At 41.6% G+C, this 15,670-nt stretch overlaps 1 protein-coding gene and 1 pseudogene across 5 annotated transcripts in view; one reads left to right on the top strand and one right to left on the bottom strand.

The window, feature by feature from the left end:
• Window positions 1–15,670, top strand: part of BLOC1S6 (biogenesis of lysosomal organelles complex 1 subunit 6) — a 53,103-nt gene that overhangs the window by 8,011 nt on the left and 29,422 nt on the right. For 4 of the 5 annotated variants that reach the window (XM_060294321.1, XM_060294320.1, XM_060294317.1 and 1 more), the window contains 3 exons: window positions 3,569–3,734; window positions 4,084–4,282; window positions 11,701–11,745. In XM_060294321.1, the coding sequence (XP_060150304.1) occupies window positions 4,207–4,282; window positions 11,701–11,745 (121 nt within the window). In that variant the 5' untranslated portion in view covers window positions 3,569–3,734; window positions 4,084–4,206. The remainder of the gene's footprint in view (window positions 1–3,568; window positions 3,735–4,083; window positions 4,283–11,700; window positions 11,746–15,670) is intronic. The other variant, XM_060294323.2, reaches the window with a different exon arrangement.
• On the bottom strand, window positions 8,974–9,972 carry LOC115845072 (large ribosomal subunit protein uL3m pseudogene; annotated as a pseudogene).

The following is a 15,670-nucleotide window of genomic DNA, read 5'->3' as shown; positions in this document are numbered from 1 at the left end:
TGGCTGTTGGACTGTAGTTTGCTGACCCTGATCTAGACCAATCGCTAGTTAGAAGTGTTGTTAGGGATTTTACTGCATACTCCCTCCACCTGATCACATACACGTTATCAGTGAGCCCCTTCCTAACACATGTGCTGGAGGATTCAGGCTGTTTACTTGGGTCCATCAATCCCTGCTTCCCAACATTCTATTAAGGCAGCCTAACTGTCCTCATATAGGTGGGGTGCAGCTGGGGTCTCAGAACCCACCACAGTGCTCTGCTTGTGGCTGCCCAAGCCTCCCAGTGACTCTTGTGAAAATGCATTGAACTTTTCAGCATGGAAATCTGACTGTCTCCACCGTTGTCTCACCCCCAGCTGAGTCACTCTATAAATGGAATCCGCACTGAACTTGCGTTGTTTGAGGCTTTGACCACAGCCCTTGTAAGTGCAGCTGCCTTATTTGGAATGCTTTTCTTCACCGCTCCTTTTCCCAATCAATTCTAGGTAGACTCTGGGGCCACTGTCCCCCATGGCACCCGTGGCACCCCAGGTCTAGAGGAGTCCATCTGTTACATGAGCTAATGCCTCACTTTGTACTTTTATTTTCATTAGTGGCATTACTTGACTAAGAGCTGCCTCCGACTCCCTTGTTAGACTCTGCTCTATGAGAGGGGGGCTGTCTGTCTTTGCTCACTACTGTATCTCCTGCACCTGGCCCTCTGCCTGGCACATAGTAGGTGTTCAACAAGCATTTGTTGAACAGAGGCACCAGAACCCCAGTAGACCTCAGCCTATTGGCTGGGGCGTTGTTGTCTATGACAGCCCCCGCCCCCCCCCCCCTCACCAGCAGAGTGAACTGGCATGAATTACAAGATCTCTTTGAGCCTCAGTTTCCTCCTCTGTAAAATGGAGGTAATAACTATTATCATCAGGTTGTGGTGACTTAAAGAGATAATGTGCCTGGCACATGGCCTGCCCCAGTTATGGTGAGATTAATGTTAGTCCCCTTCCCCACTTCCTCTCATGGATGTCAACTCCATGGTTGCCTGACGCCTAACTACCTCTTGCCCAGATTCCTCAAGCGCACAGGACTCCACCTTCCTGAAGAGGCGTTTCCTCTGAGAAGTCCAGAATTAGAAATGTGACTACCACACCCTTCACACATCTGCTGCCTTTCCAGGAGCTGCCACTTGGACCCTCAAGTTCCCTCCCCCTACTGGAATCAACAGCCCCCCCCCCATTGTTTTTGCTGCTGAGCTAGTTCTTTATTGCCTCACAAAACATTCCAATCTCACGCGACTTTTATTTCAGCCTCTCCTTTGGAAACCTGTCAAAGGTTTTCTTAAGGTCTCAAAGTGGATGATATTATGCAATTCCCTTTTATCACATGCTATTTACTCCTTAAAAATTAACTAAATTTGTCAAGTTTTACCCTTCTTGCCATTCTTCTCTGAAGTTAATTTTAAGTGTTTAGCCTGCCTGTTTCACAAGGAAACCATAACTTCCCAGGTTCCCTCCAAGATTTCTTAATGATAATGAATTTTTTTTTTTTTGGTCGTGCTGCGTGGCATGCCGGATCTTAGTTCCCCCGACCAGAGATCAAATTCACTCCCCCTGCATTGGAATCATGGAGTCTTAACCACTGGACCACCAGGGAAGTCCCAATGATAATGAATATTATCATGTAATAAAAATTATAATATCTTACCTGCTATGTAAAAATATTAAAAAAATAAAATTCAAAAAATAAATTACAATATTTTGAGCCCAGTACATGACAACCACTGTGCTAGGGACCTTACATACATCATTTAATTTAATCCTTATAACAACTGTACATAGTAGACACTATTATCCCCATTTTTGTACGTGGAATGAAATTTATTCCACGTAAAAAATGAAATAATGGAATAAATGAAATTTATTAGCTTCACAACTAGGAAATGGTGGAGTCAAGATTTGTCCCAGCCAAGTGTCCATCATCTTTCCAATCTGACATTTTCCTCCCTTCTTATGCTTGGTGGTTGGTGATGGTGGTGGGAAGGTGTGTATGTAACATTCTCACTTATATAATCTTTTGGGGGAGCAGCCACTTGTTATGACTGGTTACCCATTTTGGCGAATGGTCCTTCAGTGTCACGTTAGAGTTCCATCAAAACTCATGTAGGTCTTGAAGTATTACCCTTTGATTTAAACCGCTCATCATCCGTCTGTCCAGCCTATATTCCTTAACAGGTTAGCTTAGTCTGTTTGGACTATTATAACAAAATACCACAAATCAAATGGCATATAAACAACAGAATTTTATTTCTCACATTCCTGGAGGCTTAGAAGTCCAAGATAAGGTACCAGCATGGGTTGTGTTCTGGTGAGGACCCTCTTCCTGGTTCATGGCTGGCCCTTCTTGGCTGTGTCCTCACATAGTAGAAGGGGCTAGGGAGCTCAGTGGGCTCTCCTTTATAAGAACACTAATCCTTTACGAGATCCATACTGAAGTAAGTGGGGATGAAATGACTTTGGTCTAGCATTTGCTTTAAAATATTTTCTTTTATTTTTTTAAGATTTTTTTTTGAGGTGGACCATTTTTAAAGTCTTTATTGAATTTATTACAATATTGCTTCTGTATTATGTTTTGGTTTTTTGGCCGCAAGCCATGTGGGATCTTAGCTCCCTGATGAGGGTTCGAACCCGCACCCCCTGCATTGGAAGGTGAAGTCTTAACCACTGGACTGCCAGGGAAGTCCCTTTTTTTTTTTCTCTCTCTCTTTTTAAAAACTATTTTAGTTTTAAAAGTACGGAAAAGTGAAGCAAGTATAGGATTCGATAATGATTTAACTTGGTTAATGAGTATTCTACATTATTCATTATACATTATATAATGTTATACATATTCATTATACTATTTTTTCTGCTTCTTTGTGTTGGAAATTTTCTTAATATAAAATTTAAAAATATAAAGAAAATGACAATAATTTACAAAGAGAAGTAAAATAAGCTACCTGGATGTTCAAGTTACCTTCACCAAGAATACAACATGGAAAGCTAATTTGATTTAAGACTGCTGGGTACACCTGCAGTCCTAGCAAGGGGCGTTAGCTGGAGGATCCAAGCTATTGGCTCCATGCTCTGGGGTCATTTCCACCAAGGAGAGTCACCCACTGGGGGGGCCTGGCAGGACTCCCATCCCTCAGACTTGCTTGAAAAGTTACTGGCTTTCTCTGAGCTGCCCTAGGCCAGATAGAAGCTGAGTCTTCTGGCTTGTAGGATTCTATCTGTGTCTAAATCCAGAACATCACCTCACTACTATATTGCTATAATTTCTGTTATTTTTGTAACATGACAATGTGTACCACAAAAGACGATTGCCCTGTTAACCATATAAGATGACTGAACCATCCTTTCTGTTTTCCACATCTTCCTCCAAAAACAATTCTGTTTACTAAATTACAACTCCAGTATGGTCCCATCTCCCTAAGAATACAACCAGAGCATCTTTGAGTGCCCCCGAACTCTCTGCTTACTCATTCACAGCTTCCTGCTTTACTCCAACAGACAACTGATCCTCTCCTTTGTGTTTAACTTTTTAGACGATGGCTTAGTCTCTCATTTCAAGTCTTGAGGGGCACCTCACGGTTGTTCCCTCCCATCCCAGCCATGTCTCCGATGGAGCTGTCCATTATCCATCACAGTTAAAGCCTAATCAGCTCAAGACCAGCAGGAACAAGCCTGTAGTCTGACAAAATCAGCCTCACGGTAAGGGGGTGCACTACAGAGCTGTGACGTGCTGCCCTCCACAAAGGACCTCTAGCAGCTGTATTCTGTTTTTTTTTCACTGAAACATTCTTTTTCTTTTCTTTTTTAATTGAATGTAAGATTCTTTAAATTCTATAGTGCTTTACAATTTTCAAAAGTTTCACATGTGATTTCATAGAATCCTATAATAATCTCTTTTTCCTATCCCCTACCCTTATGTTGTCCCTCCCCCTCCTTCCCTCTTCCCATTGGTAACCCTAGTTTGTTCTCTATATCTGTGAGTTAGCAGCTGTATTCTTATGGGATGTTTAGATTAATTACAGAATGAACTTTCCTCACATGTCTACAGATGAATTAGCACCAGAGAGATCATTTTTACAGAATGACAGCTCGCTTCAAGAGCACAGAGTGAGGGCTCCAGAGGCCTCTGGGTCTGAGCTCTCCTGTTTGACCCCTGTACCCTGGGACTGTGATGGTCACTCAGGCAATGACATTGACCCATCTGTGGCCAGGAGCTCCTGTCTCCCCTTCTGCTCTTCTGTCCCAAGGTAAGTTCCAGGGACTGTCTCAAGACTTAGACATCTGATGTCTACATCCATCCCACTCCCCATCCCCATGTCAGGCACTTAAATCCTGTTCTAGGCTGAGGGGGTGGGTGCCTCTATTGCTGCCACCAGTGGCAGCAGGGGTCTGTTTCTCCTGCTTCCAGCTTCTGGTTTTGCTTTAAGACCTCATATTCTTGGGATACATGACAGACCCTGCTAACTCAACTGCTGGTTCAGCTTCTGTTCCTGCTGGCAGCTCCATTCCATCAGATGTCTTAGGGGCTGAAACCTGAGCAGCGAAGGGCAAGGTGAGGATTCCTGGCCTTGCAGCCTGACCTGTCTGCCCAACTCTCTGCCTTGTTTGCCCTTCACCAGCTCCAGGAGTGACAGAGGTGGCTAAAGAGGCGCTAATGCTGCCCCCATGGTTTACAGTGTATTTTCACAGGCATGATTTAATTTGATCCTCTTTCAGATCTGTGAGATAGTTATTCCTATTTAAAGAGATAAGAAGTTAGGGCACCATGAGGTTAAGTAATGTGTTTACAGTCATAGAGTTAATTGGCAGCAGGACCATGATGTGAAGTGAAGTATTCTGTCTCCTGGGGGAGCTTTTCTGTATCTAAATCCAATTTATTACTAAACCACTATATTTCTATAATTAAAATATTATTTGTAGCAACCAAGTTATAGTACCATAGAAGATGACTCACTATCAGTAGCAGGCTGAGATTGTTCCAGTAGCCAAATGCCATATTTCATTTTCATCCATGTGGTGAATGTACTATTTTTTCCTAATTTTTCATCAGGAGGAGTCAATAGATAATATGTATAGTTGATAAATCAAGAAAAAGAGGTATAAATATATTACATAGAGTTTCAGTGGTAATCAACAGTAGAACCTAAGACAGAAACTACTAATAAAACCTCTGAGTAATGGGCGTGGGAGCGGTGGGGTTGGTGGGGATGGGTGGTGGGAGGTTTTTGTTTCTCATTTTAGGCACTTCTGTACAGTCTGAGTTTTTAGAACATGTGCGAGTATTACTTTTTTTTTAATAGATCTTTATTGGAGTATAATTGCTTCACAATACTGTGTGTAGTTTCTGTTGTACAACAAAGTGAATCAACCATATGCATACATATGTCCCCATATCCCCTCCCTGTTGGATTGGAAGAATCAATATTGTGAAAGTGACTGTACTACCCAAAGCAATCTACAGATTCAATGCAATCCCTATCAAACTACCAATGGCATTCTTCACAGAATTAGAACAAAAAATTTTACAATTCGTATGGAAACACAAAAGACCCTGAATACCCAAAGCAATCTTGAGAAAGAAAAATAGAGCTGGAGGAATCAGGCTTCCCAACTTCAAACTATACCACAAAGCTACAGTAATCAATACAGTATGGTACTGGCACAAAAACAGAAATGTAGATCAATGGTACAGGATAGAATGCCCAGAGATAAACCCACGCACATATGGGTGCCTAATTTACGACAAAGCAGGCAAGAACATACAATGGAGAAAAGACAGCCTCTTCAATAAGTGGTGCTGGGAAAACTGGACAGCTACATGTAAAAGAATGAAATTAGAACATTCCCTAACACCATACACAAAAATAAACTCCAAATGGATTAAAGACTTAAAGGTGAGTATTACTTTTAAATAAAAATTTTAAAAATAGGAAAAAGAAATGAAATAAAATAAAAAGTATCCCATCAGTGAGAGATTGTTTAGTCATACGTAATACTAGGCAGCCAGTAGAAAAACCAAGGTCCATCTATACAAATTTTAAGTAAGAATAACAAACTGCAGAATGGTGTGGTTAGGATAATATCGTTTATTTCGAATATTGTGTGTGTGCATATGCATGTGAGTGTACCTGCACACCAAGCTGGGAGGATATATATCAAAGTGATAGCAAAGTATGGGGATACATGGCAAAGTGGGGAGGAGAGAAAAGACTTTTTAAATATTCTACACTTTTATATACTGTTTTAAAATTTTTTTAATTTTATATTGGAGTATATTTGATTTACAGTGTTGTTACACTGTTTGTTTTTTCAAGGAGCATGCATTGAATATGAATGTATGGAACGTTCTGCAGGTTCAAAGCTAAAGTGATTCTGAGTGTGTCCCTTTTCTTTTTTGCTATGGAAGAGCCAAGCGTCACAGTACTGTGTTAGGTATGAGGGTGAGGATATTACACTGACCTGTAGGGAGGAAATTCACTGGTTCTCTGCTCCTTAGTATTGTTCCCAAAGGGAAGTTTGTGAATTGAATCACTCCACTGTCGTGCCTTACTGTCACCACAGAGGTGACCAAAAGTCTGATTTCGTGTTTCTTTTTATGTAGTTGTATTTCCTTCCTCTGCTCGGTTTTGAGCAAATGTCACCAAGAGTGTGTGGGATTTAAATCTCCAAGTCTAGTATCTGATGATCGTGGCAAGGTATCTGTCTCACACTTTGGAGTTCTGGACTTGGGGGTCTTGAGTAACCCCAATACTTGTTAGAATCCTTTGGCAATTCAGTTATTTTTGTATTTTATTTTATTGTGGAAAGAGCACTTAACATGAGATTTACCCTCTTAACAAATTTTTAAGTATTCAATATATTATTGTTGACTATAGGCATGATAGTTGTATAGCCTATCTCTAGAACTTATTCATCTTTTAAATTTTATTTTTTCCTTCCAGTTTTATTGAGATAAAATTGACATACAACATTGTATAAATTTAAGGTATACAGCATAATGATTTGATTCACATCATGAAATGATTACCACAATAAGTTTAGTGAACATTCATCATCTCATATAGTTTAAAGAAATAGAAAAGTAAGTTTTTCCTTGTGATGAGAACTCTTAGGAATTACTGTCTTAACAACTTTCATATATAACATATAGCAGTGTTCATTTTATTTATCACGTTGTACATTTCATCCCTAGTACTTATTTATCTTGTAACTGGAAGTTTGTACCTTTTGACTGCCTTCATCCAGTTCCCCCTCCTCCCACCCCCACCTCTGGGAACCACAAATCTGATCTCTTTTTTCATGAGTTTGTTTTTGAAGATAATTGACCTACAGCATTATGTTAGGTCCTGTTACACAACGTAGTGATTGTATATTGCTGTACATTTCAAAATTATCACTACAATAAGTCTAGTTACCATCTGTCACCATACAAAGATATTACATCATTATTGAATGTATTCCCCACACTGTACATTTCATACCGTGATTCATTTATTTTGCATCTAGGAGTTTGTACCTCTTAATCTTCCTCACCTATTTCTATCCTCCACCCACCCCCTCCCCTCTGGCAACCACCCTTTTGTTCTCTGTATCTATAACTCTGTTTCTGTTTTACCATGTTTGTTCATTTGTTTTACTTTTTAGATTCCACATATAAGTGAAATCATACAGTATTTGTCTTTCTCCTGTCTGACTTATTTCACTTAGCATAATACCCTCTAGGTCCATCCACATTGTTGCAAATGGCAAGATTTCATTCTTTTTTATGGCTGAGTAGTATTCCACTGCATGGTTGGGGCTGAATCCCTGCCTGGCTAGCTGCTTGGCCTGAGGCATCCCAGTACTGGTGCCAACAGCCTGGTGGGTGGGTCCAGTCCTGGTGCTAACAAGCTAGAGGGAGGACTCCAAAGTGGCACTTGCTAGCACCAATGTCCTTTTGGTAGATGATTCTCCAAAATGGACGCTGCCAGTGTCTGTGTCCCCAGGGTGAGCTCCAGTTGCCTCCTGCTTCTCCAGGAGGCTCTCCCAGATCAGTAGGTGGGTCTGACCCAGGCTCCTTTTAAATTACCGCTTCTGTCCTGAGACCCAGTGTGTGTGAGATTCTGTCTCTGCCTGTTAAGAGTGGACTCTGTTTCCCACAGCCCTCTGGGTCTCCAGAAAGTAAGCCCCACTGCCCTTCAAAGTCAAAACGTTTTGGCAACTCATCTTCCTGGTGTAGAACCCCTGGGCTGGGGAGCCTGATGTGGGACTCAGACCTCGTTTTCCTTGGGGAGAGCCTCTGCAATTGTAATTATTTGTGGGTCACCCACCCCCGGGGTATGAGTCCTGGCTACACCACGCCTCTGCCCCTCCTACCCTCTCATTGTGGTTCCTTCTTTATATCTTTAGTTGTAGGAGATTATTTCTGCTAGTCTTCAGGTCTTTCTCATCAATAGTTTCTCCGTAAGTAGTTGTAATTGCGGTGTGCCCATGAGAGGGGGCTGGCTCAGGGTTTTCCTACTCTACCATCCTGGCTACTCCCTCATTTTCCTTTTAATTAAAAGAGGTTATATTTATGAACACTTTAAGACAACTTGGGAATTATGCAGTAAAAGAGAATAAATCCTTCAAATTACAAAGATTTTGCTAATATGCAAACTGCCAATCCATCTAAATTTGGCATATCCTGTCTACTTAAATAGTAATTTTTGTTGAAGCAGTAATTTTTTAAGTAGTAATTTGTTTAAGTAGTAATTTTTCTAACAAAATTCAGTTGGAGAACCAGTGAATATTTATGCCTTTGACAAAGATAACAAGTATGGTATTGCTGTGGTTGAGAAAAGAGAATATAAATCCTGGCTATCTTACTGTTCTGGCTCATCAAAACTCAAAGAACATGTGAGGTTCTGTCATGTCCAGTGAGGTTAGACTGTATGTAATAGGGTTACATACTGTGTTGTTACATGTTTTTATCATATAAATGGTCTGGTTGTTCCTCTTCTTCTCCATTAGGAAAATATATAGGGAATAATAATACATTTTAATAGGAATCCTTATATGCAGGCAGTTTAGAATCTCTGAGCAATTTTTATGTCCAAGTACAGAGCCATTTACATAGCTTATTTGGGCTTTGTATCCACACTTGCAGTCCATATGCTGTGCTATCTGTGCTTCCCATTTGTCCAGGCATTTTAGTTCCAGGCCAGACTCTGGCAACATCACAGTTGAAATTGTTCTAAGTCTCCTGTGGATTTTTGTTTGACCATGAGTAGGAGGCTGGCCTTTAAATCCCCATGTTGTCATGATGCCTTGAAAACCTGTACCAATATCGTTTTCGTTGTGACATTCATATACTGTCTGGGAGAAAATGAGCAGCGTAAGGAGGAGTGCCTGGTTTAATGACAGCGTTGTCTGTTACATGAAAGGTTTTAACTTTCCATACTGGCAGCAATCCAAGTTCTCAGTAAATTTCCAATAGAGATGCAGAGCTATAGACATGTGTTACAGTTTTTCCTCCTACAGTTAGGGCTGCCATTTTCCCATTCTGGTTTTCCTTTGGAGTATATTTTAGGATGTGATAGTCTTGTATGTTAAGTAATGTGACCATATGCTTTTGACCGTCCTTGGTCCATAAAGGCATCATGCCCAGCTTCAGTGTGATAAGGCCAACTTTAGAGAAACCTGGTTCCCAAGGATATAAAGGCCATGGTTCATCTTTCAGAGGACGCAGTTTACTTACTAATTGGGCTTTATTTTTATCAGAGATCAACTGCTTAACAAATGGGACATTTTCTTTGCAAAGGTGCTTGTCCTAGCAAGTACAGCTCTTGCTGTGGAGACTTCTAAGCAGAAGCCAGATGTTTCTTCTCTTCCCCAAGCCCCGAGCAGCAGCCAGGCTGCCAGTGCCTCAGGCCAGTACCTGGGCATTGGTTTGTGTCAGCAGCCTCCAACCAGGCATTCTGTGGCTGGGAAGGGGTCCTCCTGAGACACTTCTGGGCGCCCTACCACTCCGTTTTCAGGGCTTCCCTGCTGTGAGTCAGATATCTGGGAGCCATTCATCCAACAATCTGTGAATTAGAACTTACTCCTCTTGCTTAACGGAAACTTTCTGCCTGTTGTAACTCCCCATTTCCCTCACCCCCAACCCCTCACCACTCCACTCTTTGATTATATGAATTTGACTATTTTAGATACCTGATATCAGTGGAATCATGCAGTATTTGCCCTTCTATGACCTGCTTATTTCACTTAGCATAATGTCCTCAAGATTCATGTATCTTATTGCATATTGTGGAATTTCTTTCTTTTTTAAAGGTGGAACAGTATTCTGTGAATGTGTATATCACATTTTATTTATCCATTTATCTGTCATTGGACATTTGTTTCCACATCTTTGCTACTGCGAATAGTGCTGCAGTGAACATAGAAGTGCTAATATCTTTGAGATCCTGATTTCAATTCTCTTAGATAAATACCCAGAAGTGGGAGTGCTGGATCATATGGTAGTTCTGTTTCGAATTTTTTGAGGAACCTTCATACCGTTTTCTATAGCAGTTGTACAATTGTGCATTCCTACCAACAGTGTGCCAGAGTTCTAATTTCTTCTAGTTTATCCAGTTGGTGTATAATTGTTCATAGTAGTCTTTTATGATCTTTTTAATTTCCATGACATCAGTTGTATGTCTTTTCTTCCATTTATGATTTCATTTATTCGAATCTTTTCTTTTTACCTTACTCAGTCTAACTAAGTAAGGTAAAGAAGCCCGTGCACCGCAACGAAGAGTAGGCCCCGCTCACTGCAACTAGAGAAAGCCCACACACAGCAAAAAAGACCCAAAGCAGCCAAAAAAAAAAAAAAAGAAAAAGTGATAACTAAGAAAATAGGGCTGTTAGTGTAGAATAGAGATAGTGTGTTCTCTAAGGTCAGACAGTCAAGTCTTCCACCATTCACTACAATTTATATGATCATTGTAATAATTTATATAATCAATATGTGCTTAGACATTGGAAACCCAAAGATAAAAGAGACAGACTTACTTCTTTTCACCATGGCATGTACAATCACGTATTTACCTGGGTGGCCATGGGCAAGCTGCTAACCTCCGTGAGCTTTAGTTACTCCATTTGTAAAATAAAGGCAATATTACTGTTGTATTCCTTCTAGGGTTCTGGTGGAGCCTAAATGAGATTAACCATGTAACACAGTGCCTGTCGTATACTAAGTGCTCAATAAATATCAGTTTGTCTTTTCTAAAAGGTTTACTAACCATTCTCGGTAGCAACATCCAGTTGCCGATTCCTTTAATTTTTGGTACAGTTTTAACTCTGTCTAGTTTTGGATCTCTAACTTTTCTCTTATTCCTGGTTTTTTATCATGCCCATGTAGTTTTCTTCTTAGAGTCCCTTGAAGGCTGCACCATTTTTTTCTTCCTTTCAATGCTCATGTATATTGGCATCTTTTTACTGACTTATTTACTGACATGCTTATTTAAGTGTGTATTTATCCAAGCATTCTATTTTTTCCAGCTTACATTATATTCTTGCTCTTGAGTTATTCAAATACATACTTAGTTTAGAATACGTACTAGTTTCTGGAAAATTTGCCAGAATTATTCATGATATTTGGGGAAACCCTCTAGATATAGAAGGAAACCAATTTCCTCTCTGCTCTTTTTTTTTTTTTCAGGTGCATTTGATTTTGCAGATGAGTCTGGAAGCATTAGTTGCAAAGGTATGCCTTTGCCTCTCTGGTTACATGAAAGTATAGAAATGTACAAAGAAGCTAAAGTAAGCTTGTGCTGTTCTGAGGAAGAGCTTTCATGCAATCTGCAGATACTAGGTTCCATTAGAAGGTCAGTATTCCCTCTCTACCCCACTGCTGCCAATAACTAAAGCTGCTGAAGAAGAGTGAGTTTGGGGTGTGTCTCCCCACCTTTTCTACCTTTCTTTGCTTTGAATTCTCAGCATCCTCTGAGAGTGTTCTGTCCTTTCTTTTATTTTCTCAAAGAAATCCTTCCTTGGGCAGAATTGTCGAATGAACTCCCCTGTCAGCATTCCCTTTGCTGCCTGCTCCTCCTCCTTTACTCCTCTGTGAAGGCCTCTCCCCTCTTCTTGCCCAGCCCCCAATCCTCAGTCAGGGTTCAACCAGAGAAACAACCAGTAGGAGATATATTTAGAAATTTACTGCCTGGAATTGGCTTACATGATTATGGTGGCTGGCAAGGCACACTGGTAGGGTAGGCCATCAGGAAGGGCAGACTGGGACTCTTGGGCATCAGCTGAAGCTGTTATCCACAGAGGAGTTTCTTCTTCAGAGAAACCTCATTTCTGCTCTTAAAACCTTTTAACTGATTGAATCAGGCCCACCAGATTATCTTCCATAAAGAATCTTCCTTAAAGTCAACTGATTATGGATTTAATTCACATCTACAAAACACCTTCGCTGTAACACCTAAATTAGTGTTTGATTAAATAACTGGGGACTATGTCTAGCCAAGTTGGCATATAGAACTGACCACCACACCTCACTTCCTTTAAGATTTGGCTTTCACATACTGGCTTAATGGGTAACTAAAATGTTAATTGATGGAACCTGAATACCTCTCGGGGATATTTTCATTTTATGAAGGAATCTTTATGAACCAAAGGAATGAAACAATAATAATAATAAAAAAAGCTAAGGTATGTGTGATTTGGGGTGGAGTAGGGATGGGAATGAAAACCACTGCCTATTCAAAAGACCAGAACTGCCCACAGGTAGAAGGAAAAACACTGCTATAGAAGATTTGGGGCAAATAGTATTGAAAGAGAGATAACTCTTAGTAGATGAAATATCTAGTTACTTGGAATCATTATTGACTGTGACAATCCTGAGTTGTTTCTTATGTCCGTGTGAATCCCATTGCAAGGCCCAAGTGACTTTAAAGGAGTCCTTGCTGAAGGGGGAAAGGCCATCTTACTGAGAGAGAACTGGACCCCAGCCAGCAGAAGGCATCTAGTATTAATGCTGGCTGAGGAGGAGGGTACACTGATTCTCTCTTCTTTCCCACTCAGTAGCTATCTTGTTGCAGTCATGCCTACTTTTTTCTTTTCCCTTTTCCCCAGTCTGCTAGCATACTCCTGTGAGTGAAACGAAAGCTTTTTTTATTTTTTAATTTTTTATTTATTTTTGGCTGTATTGGGTCTTTGTTGCTGCGCACGGGCTTTCTCTAGTTGCGGCGAGCGGGAGCTACTCTTCATTGTGGTGCATGGGCTTCTCATTGCAGTGGCTTCCTCTTGTTGCAGAGCACGGGCTCTAGGCACGTGGGCTTCAGTAGTTGCAGTGCCCGGGCTCAGTCGTTGTGGCTTGCAGGCTCTAGAGCACAGGCTCAGTAGTTGTGGTTCATGGGCTTAGTTGCTCTCTGGCATGTGGGATCTTCCCAGACCAGGGATTGAACCTGTGTCCCCTGCATTGGCAGGTGAATTCTTAACCACTGTACCACCAGGGAAGTCCCCGAATGCTTTTTAATGTTATTTTTAAAGCAGGCATCCATTGATTCTATGGCAAGACTGCTAGTTGCTTTCCAACATCCACTTTCCCCTTCTTCCCAACGTTTAACCTGTGTACATGGTTGTTCTGTGAAAGACTACCACTTGCGGCCTCTCAACGAGTAAGTGTGGCATGTGGCAAAGTTCGTTCAATGGGATTTGTGTGGAAGTATATACCTAATTTCAGGTCATGGCATGGAGAGGGGTGTGTCTTCTCTCTCCAACCCTTCCTTTCTATCCTGCTGCCTGACATGTGGACATGGTGGGGTTCTCTGGGTCATACAGATGAGGCCAACACTCAAGTGATGCCTGAGTTAACAAGCTGCAAGGAGTCTGTGTCCCTGTGTGTGAGAGGTAGACTTCTATCTTGTTTGAGCCACTGTTACCTTAGTCTTTGTTACAGCAGCTGAATATGTACCCTAACTAATATAAATCCTACCATAGGCAAAATACTGAGCTAGGCAGTGAATGTCTAAAGATGAGTAAAACAACTTGACAGTGCAAATCTTTGTTTACTTAACTTATTTATTTTTGGCTGCGTTGGGTCTTTGTTGCCGCGTGCGGGCTTTCTCTAGTTGTGGCGAGCGGGAGCTACTCTTCATTGCGGTGCGCGGGCTTCTCATCATGATGGCTTCTCTTTTTGTGGAGCATGGGCTCTAGGCGCTCAGGCTTCAGTAGTTGTGGCTCGCAGGCTCAGTAGTTGTAGCACACGGGCTTAGTTGCTCCACGGCATGTGGGATCTTCCCGGACCAGTGCTCGAACCTGTGTCCCCTGCATTGGCAGGTGGATTCTTAACCACTGTGCCACCAGGGAAGCCCGACAGTGCAAGTCTTGAGAAAGTTAACAACCTAGTGAGAGAGACAAATAAAATCTCAATAACTATAATAAAGGGTAGACTGTGGTAACTGTCTGATTGGAGATATAAATAAAACCTGGTAGAAGAGATTAATTCTGGTTGCAGTATTAGGAAGGACTTCTTAAATAATGTGACATGCAACCTGGGATTTGGACAGTGAGTTGAATTCTGATAAATGGAAGAGGATAAATAGGGCATCTCATGCAGAAGGAATAGTATGTGTAAAGGCAAAAAGACAAAAAATGCACACGTATATAGAAAATAACCAGCAGAAAAGGCAGAATGTCGGTGAGTGCAGAGGAGGAATAGCCCAATTAGATAGGAACCAGATTGTGATGGCCCGTGAATGTTATATTAAGGAATTTAGTTTTGGATGTGTTGAATTTGAGGTGGGAATGGAAGGAATGTCCAGTAGGTAGCAGGAAATTAGATTCTGAAACTCAGAAATGAGGAGCTCAGAAGTGAGGTGAAAACTGGGATGTAGATCTGGGTGTCATCCATATCTAAGGGACGAAGTGAAATAGACAAGGAAGAAAGTGCAGAGTGAGGAGAGGGTGAGGAGGAAACATAGGCCACATCTTTTTTTTTTTTTTTGCAGTATGCAGGCCTCTCACTGTTGTGGCCTCTCCCATTGCGGAGCACAGGCTCCGGACGCGCAGGCTCAGCAGCCGTGGCTCACAGGCCCAGCCACTCCGTGGCATGTGGGATCTTCCCAGACCGGGGCACGAAGCCGTGCCCCCTGCATCGGCAGGTGGACTGTCAAGCACTGCACCACCAGGGAAGCCCCAGGCCACATCTTTTGAGGTGTGAGGAAGGGGAAGATGGCAGAAAAGGAGTCAGTGAAGGAAACCAGAGCGTGATCAGATAGGAAGGAAGAGACTCAAGGAAAGGTATGGTCATGGACATCAAGGAAGTCGTAAATGACCTCAGTTTACTCCCTTGAAGTGTCAAAATCATACTTTCATTATTAACCCATCGTTTCCTCAGCATTCCCGTCTTAGAAGCAGATATCTTTAAGAATACAGTAGTTATCTAAATTCTTTTGGACTGCTTCAATACATCCTGCTTTTCTCTTGGCTTGTGAATCTGTAGGGTATGAGCAGAAACTAGCCATAGTGGATGCTATGGTGTGCTGTCTGGATCCCTCCTTCAGGACGGAGGTGCTAATTCTCCTAGCTGTTGGGCATGTTGACTGCTGATGGCTCACACATCTGAGTTCCTTGCTGAAGGGTGCTAATTTGCCCGAATTCACACCTGTTCTCAGGGTATGCCT

The sequence above is a fragment of the Globicephala melas genome, chromosome 2 (genome assembly GCF_963455315.2).
Source record: "Globicephala melas chromosome 2, mGloMel1.2, whole genome shotgun sequence".
NCBI classification, from domain to species: Eukaryota; Metazoa; Chordata; class Mammalia; order Artiodactyla; family Delphinidae; genus Globicephala; species Globicephala melas.
The sequence above is the reverse complement of the archived record's forward strand: the minus strand, read 5'-3'. Positions and strand labels throughout refer to the sequence as shown.